Below are 11,241 nucleotides of genomic sequence, written 5' to 3'. Positions count from 1 at the left end.
AAAAGAGTGGCATGATTGGAGAGATCAGAGAGTATTTCACTATGGGGCAGTTTATTCTCAGGAGAGGTTCTATGCTGGTTAGGCTGAGGGTGAGCCAAAGTTCAGCAGCCCGTGGGGAGGAGAGAAGCTTAACCAACTTGGTTAATGTGCATTTTTGTTTCAAATGATTAGTAAAAACAAGTAGTTCAGCTAAGCATTTATGCAGTAAAGTATAGGAATTTGGAGGGTCTGTGCTTGGCCTTGTCATAGGTAAACAAGGGAGTATCTGTGAGTCTTGTCTAAGTCATATAGGTAAGGGTGCTTTCTTGCAGTAAGTCATTCTGGAACACAAAAGGGTGTGTGTATGGTGGCGGAGGGAATCCCTTTAACCTTCACCATTTTCTAAGAGCACCAGGCTCAGGTAAAATTAAATATTGTCAAATCTCCACTGTTTAATATTTGGCACGTTAATTGAAAAACTTGTTTAAAATGAGAAAAAAGATTTAGAGAACAAAGATCCACACATATGCATTTATTCAAAAACTTCATATTACAAGACATCGTGGTGTATTTTACCATGGGATAGACAGCTTGGCTTAATTCCACGAGTTGAGTAAAATGCATGTCAGTAAAAAGAAAAACAAAAAGCTTCTGTGTGCTGGTTAAAAAAAATGATGAGAAGATCATTTTGCCTGATTTTGCTCACTTCAGACATGTGACTTTTTAATATAATTGTGTATAAATATATAATAATATCTGAAAGGAATATATTACCCTGGACTTTTGAAGATGTCTAAAGGGCTTGCACAGAGTGACTGAACCTACAAATCATAGTGCAAAATTGTACAATTCACTACATGCATGAATGGTCAATACACTAAAAGGAATGCATTTTGCGATCTGATATAAATTCTCATTTCTTTTTTTTTTGGTGGTGGGTGGGCTGTGGATAGAGTCTTGCTATGTCACTTAGGCTGGAGTGCAATGGCGCAATCTCAGGTCACTGCAACCTCCGCCCCCTGGGTTTAAGCAATTCTCCTGCCTCAGCCTCCTGAGTAGCTAGGATTACAGGCCTGGCTAATTTTTGTATTTTTAGTAGAGACGGGATTTCACAATATTGGCCAGGCTGTTTGCCTTGGTTTGTTCAAGTCATTCAATTATCCATTCATCCACTAAATAAGCTTCCCTAACACATATGCTCTATTGAAGATGTGAGGGTTACAAAGAAATAAATGAATTGTGTCTGCTCTTAAAAGAGCAGACTTTAAATGGAACATGGAACATTATCCATGTTGTAAAATACATGGAGTGACATCTTTAAAACCTATTTAAGTGGGGAGATGGGAGCTGCAATGGGTCCCTCTTACCTTGTCCACAATTAAACTATAGGACCTCTCCTGAGCTAAGCATTAACCTGGCCTGAAGGATGTGAAACCTTTAGATTCTGAGAATACACCAATGACAAAACCTACAGAGAACTTCCCTCCTCTGTGTTGGAGGAAAGTCTGGAGGCAGTTGTAGAGAGTCATGGGGTAATGTACTGCTGGTTTGCAGAGATTTGTGAATTCCCAGTGGATGGTGATGTAGCTTCTCAATTGAGTGTTCCTGAAATGACAGTGGTCTTTCTGGTCCCCCATAGGTGGCAGGAGGCCTTGGCAGATACACTGAGCTTCTTTTGGCCCTGATTCTAAGATAACAGGAAGCTTTTGCAGCTGAAAAAACTAAAGAACAAAGAGATTTCCTTTAGGTGCCAATCCGGGGGAGTTCTGTTTTGGCATCTGGCAAAACTTTAATCCATTCAGCCAGAGATTACTGTCCCTTCCTTCATTTTTAAGATTTTTGTCACTCAAGGTATCTCAGCAGCTGGAATTTAACCCTCAGTGAATAGACAAAAAGAAAACGGACAATCCACCTAATGGTTCCAGCACTCAAAGTGAAGAGAATCAAGAAAACACACAAAGTAAGTGGCTCCTAACAAAACACAGCTACTAGAGAAGTCCCCCTACACCCCTCTTCAGCAGAGTTCTGTTGTCTTGTGCAAGAAACAGGTTACAGACTATGGAAAAACGGGTTGGGGAAGCTTGAAGATTGTAGCTTTCACCAAAGTGTCTGAAATTTCAGTTAGTAATCATGAGTCAATCTTTCAGATTTAGATAAGAAAAAAAAAAAAAATTCCTGAAATTGATCATGTTAAGTATAGCTTGAGATTTCTATTATCATAAATAAAGTGTTAGTTAACATCCTAAATGTTTTTTTTTGTGTGTGTGTGAACAGATAAAGTATAATGTTATGTAAGTTTTGAAGACAGATTTTGAACTTGAACAAAAGTAGCACCCCTCTCCAATAAACAAAATTATAAAAGTAAGGAAATGCAAGCATGGCATAGATACATGCATGTGCGTGCGCGCGCACACACACACACACACAGATTTGCTGGACCTACAAAAATGGACCATGATTTGCAAACAATGAAACAAACAAAAATAAATTGATGAAATGGATGAATAGAACCGATGAAATAAAGATCGGTAAGATCTTGGATAACAGACCAAGCAGACTTTCCATATGAATAACAAGAGTGCCAGAAAAAGAAAAAATTAACAGTTGAAGAGGACAAAGTTACTAAATAGTAGAACAAAATGTATCTGAACAGAAGACTCAAGTGTTACAATTGAAATGCTTCACCAAATTCCAGGCAAGATAGATAAAAAATATATTATTCTACTGTGAAAAGAAGACCACTAACTCAGAATTTGAAAAATAAGGCTTTTTTACTTACAAGAATTGCCCTGTAGAAAGGCAGGAGAGAATGTTTACAAGCCAGGGAGTGAAGATGATTGTGAGCCAGTTCCTTAGCACATAAAAATGACAGACTGACTTACATGTTCCTGAGTATACCCAAGTATGCCCTCCAAGATTTGCTTTATGACCAGCAGAGCGGGGAGGAGGTCTCATTACCCTGGTAATGAAAATGATTCTTTGTAAGGATCAGAAGGGAGAGAACAGTGGACTTTATAAGTGAGCACACTCCAAAACACCTATTTGAAAGAAGTTCTGATGTGTGTTTAAAAGGAGTCAACAATGTCAAGTAAGATATATGAATAAAATATACATTATGTATTTTTTCAAGGAATAAAATATTAAATAATCCACTCTTAGTTATAATTTTTAAGTTCATTCAGAAGCTAGCGTTCTGTTAATTATGGGAGGACTGACTGCCTTGTTGATACCTAGATACATCTTAGGAAAATTTCAGGACTCCAAGGCTAGAATAAAAATCTTAAAAGCTTCCAGATAGAAAAAATAAGTGATTTGGTTTTTCTTAAAAATGATGTTTTGACTATATCAGTTATCTTTTCTAAAATTTAACTTTTTACAACGTTTTATAATGAGTCATTAACTTGAGTTATTTTAAATAGCAAATACATGATAAATAATATATTTAAATTGAGTGTGGACTAAATATGAAGTGTATGTGTGTGTGTGTGTGTGGAGTGCGCACATGTGCTTGTTACTGACATGAATTCCAACTACCAAAGAAAGGAGAGTCAAAGACTAATGTTTTATTTTATAACAATATTTAATTATTGGACATTTTATACAAAATAGACTTTGATCAGATAGCATTTGAGCTCATTGCAAATAGTAAACATGCAAAAGGAATTGGGAATAATATTCAGGCAAAGATACAACATTACTAACTAGAACATTTTTAAAATAAAAAGCACTACCTAAAATCATCATATTACTACTTTACACATATGCATTTCTTTAATTTGTTTTTTACATAGATTTCTCACATCTATTCTTGCTTCATGGGTTTCAGTTTTATAATTTTGGGAATTGAAGACATAGTGTCTACATTAAGAAACTGACATGTTTACTCTGTATTTACTCACTGCCAAAAGCATTTTGGGAATCCTGGAGAAGATCTATTTGATTATCTGTTTTATGAGTCACATCCCCTCAATTAATCATTGAAGAGCAAGAGACAGCATCAGACATAAGGACATTTTTACACTAGCCATTTGAGACTTAGGATCTATTCACTCTGGTCCATACTCTCTTTGGTTACTGCTTTTTTTTTTTTTTTTTTTTTTTTTTTTTTAATTTGGACTTGATTCTTGATAATGGGAAAGGAAGCTGGAGAGCAGGAATGGTGTTTAGACTTCAGGTTCCAGCTGGCTGTGGTCACCATGTCCATGGAAGTGATTGTCGAGTTCTGTCAACCTAGGTAGGCACCTTTAAAAAAACAAGTTTGGGGGCACTTAATAGTTTATTTCACTGTGCTTGTCAGAAGTTAGTATTGAAATAAAAATATTTTTGGTAATTATTATTCAAGCTTGGAAAGAACTGGGAATAAAAATTGTTTGAGTTGAAGAAAAATAAAAGAATAAAATATTTATCTCACCCACCCTGACTACATTCCCGCTTTTGCAAACTAATTCTTCCTGAAATTTTGCTGAGAACACCCAAACATCTATCCTTCTCAAGCTTTGCAGGAAATAATTTGGGGAAAAGTATCAATAGAGTAAAGAGAAACTGGAGGATAGAAAGAGGCTGATGTTTTGTTATTCATTTTGATGTGTACTCACTTTTGATGTGTACTCACTCAAATTCTTCAACCTTATGTATTTCACTTGCTTTTGACTACTTTTACCTATGGCATAGTTTATAATTATGTTACATTTCTTTCTTTTTTTTTTAACCAAATAAACCTGTGGACCATATATGGTATAAAATCTCACACTATTTCTGATAATTCATATTATTTTTATGAATAGCTTTTTTATGGCTCTCAGAGGAGTGAAACAACATTTGCTAACTAAATTCTTACTTTTCTTTATCTAACTTCTGCTTTAGAAAATACCATAACTTTTGATTTTATCTGGCTGGGCACATCATCTCAATTTCTCTCTATAAATAGGTAGTTCATTCAGTTCCTTTTTATTTGTGTATTTTTCTTTTACACTTGACATCCCATGGAAAGAAAATTTTAAAATTATTATTTATTATTTTTGTAGAGAGTTGCCCAGGCTGGTCCTGAACTCCTGGCATCAAACTATCCTCCAGCTTCGGCTACCCAAAGTGCTGGGATTACATGTGTGAGCTACCATGCCAGGCTAATTCAATTTCATCACACACATGCCACACAGATATCTAGGCTTGAAGTGAGCAAAGCTTTCACTAATGAAGCCATCATTCACATTCTTGTTTAGAATACTGTACAGTACCTCCCAATAAACAGAATCATCATAGCAGTCCTGGTCAGATGGCTGTCCCCAAAAAGGCAACTTTAGAATTAAACCTGTGACGGTAGAGGGAAAATGAGTCATGTTGTGATGCTGAAGAGGAAAATCTACTTGCATAGTAGTTAATATCCTATTATAAAATCATCCCCTTTAGCTGGCATAATTACTTTACTGCCAGAAGATTAGAACATTTTTGAATTTAGCAATTGACTTGCTCATTCATTATCTACTGTAAATAATCTGAGAGCATAAGATACAGGGAAGTGTTCACTTTTTATGCTGACCTGTAATCAGACCTCCAACAACTGCTGTTCCGATAGAGGAACACAGTGCAGCTGCCTGCATGGCCACAGACCTAAGGAAGCAAACAAAAAAGAATCAGTGTCTTTCCTGGACCTCAATCAAAGAAAGTCTCACCCACTGAAGGTGTGGATGACTGCCATCTTCAGGCCAGAGTGTAACATTATACACCCGCAAATTAAGCATTTGTTACAATTTTTCTTTCATATTCTTATTTTCTTTGAAACTCTTGAGCAGCGTTAGAAAATTCTGAGATACACCTAAAAGAAGAGAATCATCCTTTAATGTAAACTTTGGAAATAAGACTTTCCTTAGAAAGGGTTTAGCACTCTCAAAAAATTGATCCCTGATCTGATTTATTTAATAAATACTGAGTATCCACTCTCTGTCAGTTTCTTTCCTAGGCACTGAGGATAGAGTAATAAATAAAACAACAAGAGCTACTATCTATCCTCACTCCATTTTAATGAAATAGTTATGACAAAATTAGAAAAATCTATCAATAAGTTCAGAAAAGCTAATTTCCACATATATTGTAGAGATAGCTCATTGAAGATATTTAAGTATATCTCTATATGTCATATTAGAAGTCATTGCCTTAAACTGAAATTAGTAGAAGATTGTTTGTAATTTTGGTAATGAAAAAATGTGATAAAAGGCCATTGAAGTGCATAAAGGTGTTGTATGAATGACGAATGACCTAGGAATGTGGGAATCTTCTTAGCAAAGTGGCTCACTCATAGCAGGCAGTTAATAAAGAGTTGTTTAATGATTGAATGAGTGACTCCAATGAATAAAACAATAGGAAAATGAGAATTTTGTTAGTCTTCCAGTCTCATCATCCAAGGGAGAGGATGCACTAAACTCAGATTCCTTTTTTTCTCCTTATTTGAAAGGTTTAAATATTTTAATATATATAAAAACCTGCACAAGTAACATATAATTGTGAAAACATTAGAAACTGCAGATAACAAAACGAAGCAGAAAAGTTTAATATTCCTCAGATTGTATCAGAATAAAAATGTAAAATAAAAACATGTATTTTTATAAAAATGCAATCATGCTATATTACTTATTTTCCCATTAAATATGTTTTAGGGGTCTGTTTATGTGAGTCACTGTAGATCTGGACCACAGTTTGAATTGCTACAGGGTATTACACTGTGCAAAGTACTGGTTGCTTCCAGTGTTTCATATTTTTAAAAATGCTGTGAGAACATCTCTTCTGAACAAGCTTATGAACTTGTCTGATTATTTTCTTAATATAAAACCTATCTAGAAATGAGAATATTAGTAAAAGGCTGGCCTATATACTTCTTAAGAACTTTTCCAAATAGAAAATTGTACAATTTCGATTCCAATTTTTTACTTTAGCCACTATTCAGTATTAGTATTATTCATTCGTGCTTTTTCACTTTGATAAGTGAAAAACTGGTAGCTTGTTTTATTTTGCATTTCTTTGATTATGAATGAAGTTGAGTATTTTATATATACTTATTTATTTGATTTTCTTCTTTTGTAAATTTCCTGTTATTTTTTACAGGAATTTGCCAAGATCTTTTACAAGGTCTTAAAAGATATTTTTGATAACAAGTGTTCTGTGATCAAATAAACTTGGAAAACAATGACTTATGTTTATTGCGGCACTATTCACAATAGCAAAGACTTGGAATCAACCCAAATGTCCATCAGTGACAGACTGGATTAAGAAAATGTGGCACATATACACCATGGAATACTATGCAGCCATAAAAAAGGATGAGATTGCGTCCTTTGTAGGGACATGGATGCAGCTGGAAACCATCATTCTTAGCAAACTATCACAAGAAGAGAAAACCAAACACCGCATGTTCTCACTCATAGGTGGGAACTGAACAATGAGCTCACTTGGACTCGGGAAGGGGAACATCACACACTGGGGCCTATCATGGGGAGGGGGGAGGGGGGAGGGATTGCATTGGGGAGTTATACCTGATATAAATGATGAATTGATGGGTGCTGACGAGGTGATGGCTGCAGCACACCAACATGGCACATGTATACATATGTAACAAACCTGCACGTTATGCACATGTACCCTAGAACTTAAAGTATAATAAAAAAAAATAAAAAATAAAATAAAGAGAGTTATGAATGTAATTTACTATTTTGCTGATTGTGGTAGGCTGAAAAATGCCCCTCCTCTGTAAAATACATGTATTAATCCCTGGAACTTGCAAATGTTAACTTAATTAGAAAAAGCGTTTTTGCAGATGTGATTAAGTTAAGGAGCTGAATATTGACCTAGAAGTCTTACTCTTCCCTTCAGCTTGACTAAACTTTAGATAGATTTATGAATGATTATAAGCTCCTGACCTCCCTTTAATTAGAGCCTTTACTTCAGAAAACTTGCAATTGTAAACTCTTTCCCTGCTCCTTTGAGATGTAAATCTACTCCCAGACTCTGGACAGTTTTACAATCAGAAATGTTTTTCTCAAGGGCCAGGGAGCCATCTATTTAAAATGTAATCATAAAAAAATATAGGGTTCCTATCTCCCAATCTCTGTGTGGGGGTAAGAGCCAATCTTCTGTAGGTAACAAGAAGCAAACATAGATGGCCTAATAACACTAACCAACTTTCTCCTAAATTATCCTCTGGTATTTTCCACTAACTCACCCCAGTGCTTAAAATCTTCCCTACCTTTTGCTTAAATGACTTGAAGTAAACCTCTCTTCCCTATATTGCAATAGTCTTAAATAAAGCTTTCCTTGTCTAAAAAAAAAAAAAAAAAAAAAAAAACAATGACTTATACAAAATTGACAGCATTACTACAGTTACGCTGCCATAATTTGCAAAAATGTCCCTTAAGAATATTAACTTTCCCTTGTTCTATGCTTATCAAAAACCTGATTTGCATTTTAATATTCTGAATAGACACATGTAAGTAGTCCTGGCTCTCAGGCGCTATTTTATTTGGTGTGAGATATGTAAATTTTACCCAAGTGAATGGACCTTCAAGGCTTGCCCCCCTTCCCCTCTGATATTCCTCTACCTCCTGACCCCGCCAATGAGTAAATGGAGAATATGTTTCTAAATCTGCATTTTCAAGGACTAGACCCAGAACTCTGAGACTTACCCAATGTCTGACCAGCCAGCGAGGCCTGCCCTTTGAGAGCCAAATAGACTAGTTTTATTGCATCTGTGAAACTGGTCTAGGCATGATGCTCAAGAATTCTTAACCATAGGCACCTCTTTGTGTGTTTGCACAGTGCATGCACACTGCAACACTGAGGAGTTGAGCTCATTCACACATGCTTTTATCATGTTTAATTTGCATTAAAATATTTTCGCGTTTGATTTCTGCAGTCTCAGGAACTGAAAAAGATGTGCATATTCTGGAGTTGTCTTCTAAACTTGCAAAAAGGGTTAAAAAACATATAGAAGAAATGTGTCAACTGTACATATGAAGAAGGAAGCAAACTACATAGTAGGAGATATGATTAAATGAGTTTGTCAAGTATGTACTATTATTGATCTCAACGGGGTTAAATTTTAATCTGCTAAAATTGAAGATAAGATTTTTCTTTTTAAATTAGTGGTCATTCAGACATTTCTAGACACACATTTCCCTCTTCCTCATGCTTTCAATTGGATTTAAAAATTGAACGTTCTACTATGCAGCCATTAAAAAAATGAGTTCCTGTCCTTTGCAGGGACACGGATGAGGCTGGAAACCATCATTCTCAGCAAACTAACACAGGAACAGAAAACCAAATACCACATATTCTCACTTATAAGTGGGAGTTGAACAATGAGAACATATGGACATAGGGAGGAGAACATCACACAACCGGACCTGTTGGGAGGTGGGGTACAAGGGGAGGGATAGCATTAGGACAAATACCTAATGCACACAGGGCTTAAAACCTAGATCACTGGTTGATGGGTGCAGCAAACCACTATGGCGCATGTATACCTATGTAATAAACCTGCAAGTTCTGCACATGTATCCCAGACCTTAAAGTATGCACAATTTTAAAAAATTGAGCATTCTGATTCTTCTTTATTTACTCTGAGGGATCTGGACTCTATGATCTTCCTAGCTTTTTCACATGGATGACATTCATACCAAGTCGTTCCAATATTGTGGCATCACTTCCATTCTCCGGGGTTTGCTTGATAGTTGTTTTTCCTCTGGTCATTTAAATAAACATTTATACTCAACTCAGGGAAGAAGCTACGTCTGATAGAGCTAGAAGGGATTTTGGAGAATAAATATTCCAATCTTCTTATTTTACAGAGGAGAAGACTGAAAACCAGAAAAGCTGAGTGATACCTCAGAGGTCACGTAACTAGTTAGTAGCAGAGTTGGGGCCATATACCAGTGTTGTTGATTCTGTAGAACTAATTGCTTTCTGTATTATTCCAACTCATTCTTCTTTGTATGGATTGGATGGAACTGACTGTTCAGTTCATCATATGTGCCTCCTCCTCCATTTTGGAGGGATCAAGAAAAAGACTAAGCCTTCTATAATCTAACTGTGATTATCAAATTTCCCTATCTGCTAGGAGACAGTTGTTTCTGGTAAAGACATTTAAAATAAAATTGTTAATTTTTTTTAAATTAACAATTTCAGTTAAGATGCCTCTTCCAATATAATTTTATTCTAATGATCTTCTCTCTCAGGTGCGTCTCTTTGGCTCCAGTAAAGACAATACAGACCATGGTCAGAACTGCTAAAATGAAAACTCTCCCATCACTAATTTCGCAAAGTGAGAGAAAACATCATGGGACCACAGGGGATGGAAAAACCATTCTTTTACTCACGTGTTGGAGGCGCCCAGTGCTACTGCCGCAATGCCTGCAAGGCCTCCTATTATACCAGGTAAGCCGTGGAGGTTATGGACCCCACATGTATCATGGATCCTCAGTTTAGTAGTAAAAAGTGGCTAAAATTGTAAAAGGAGGAAAGTTTATTATTTTGTTAAACATATAGAACTGAAGCAGAGCTATAGCTGAGCTCTATTCTTCCATGCAGAATTATTTTATAAGTATTTTTTATGTATATTTAAGGTATACAACATGATGTTATGAGGTACATATAGAGAGAAAAAAAAGTCACTATAGTGAAGAATATTAACGTCTCCATCATCTTATATAGTTATTTTTTTGTTTTTGTGGTAAAAGCAGCTAAAAATCTCATTTAGAATAAATTTTGTATACAGATATACAGTACAATTTTACTACTATAATCCTGATGCTGTGCATTGAGAAGTGTTCATTCTGTATTTCTGCTGCTTTGCATCCTCTGACTTACATCCCCCCATTTTCTTCTCCACCCAGAAGAAATTTTGTGTATAGCACAGATCTCCATCCACATCTGAAGTCCACTTAAGTTAAAGGATTTGAGTAGATATTTGTGGCAAAACTGCCCATTTCAGTCTTTAGTGGATGGGTTTGAAGGGAGTCATTTCACATCCTACTGCTTCTCACCTACTGATGACATCCTAAATCTCTCTCTCTTTCTTTTTTCTTTTGAGATGGAGTCTCACTCTGTCACCCAGGATGGAGGCTAATGGCGCCATCTCGGCTTATTGCAACCTCTGCCTCCCAAGTTCAAGCGATTCTCCTGCCTCAGCCTCCCTAGTAGCTGGGATTACAGGTGCCTGCCACCATGCCTGGCTAATTTTTGTAGTTTTTTTTTTTTTTTTTTTTTTTTTTTTTTTTT

The 11,241-nt window shown here is 35.9% G+C and overlaps 1 protein-coding gene across 2 annotated transcripts in view; it reads right to left on the bottom strand.

Moving 5' to 3' along the window:
* Nucleotides 1–4,057: 4,057 nt before the first annotated feature.
* The window catches only part of RHAG (Rh associated glycoprotein), a 30,655-nt gene continuing 23,471 nt past the window's right edge, over nt 4,058–11,241 (bottom strand). The window contains exons 7-10 of one of the 2 annotated variants that reach the window (XM_023212987.1): nt 10,341–10,462; nt 5,516–5,586; nt 5,209–5,287; nt 4,058–4,221 (exon numbers count right to left, since the gene is read on the bottom strand). In XM_023212987.1, the coding sequence (XP_023068755.1) occupies nt 4,143–4,221; nt 5,209–5,287; nt 5,516–5,586; nt 10,341–10,462 (351 nt within the window). In that variant the 3' untranslated portion in view covers nt 4,058–4,142. The remainder of the gene's footprint in view (nt 4,222–5,208; nt 5,288–5,515; nt 5,587–10,340; nt 10,463–11,241) is intronic. The other variant, XM_023212986.1, reaches the window with a different exon arrangement.

The sequence above is a fragment of the Piliocolobus tephrosceles genome, chromosome 5 (assembly GCF_002776525.5).
Source record: "Piliocolobus tephrosceles isolate RC106 chromosome 5, ASM277652v3, whole genome shotgun sequence".
NCBI classification, from domain to species: Eukaryota; Metazoa; Chordata; class Mammalia; order Primates; family Cercopithecidae; genus Piliocolobus; species Piliocolobus tephrosceles.
This window is presented reverse-complemented; position numbering and strand designations above follow the sequence as displayed.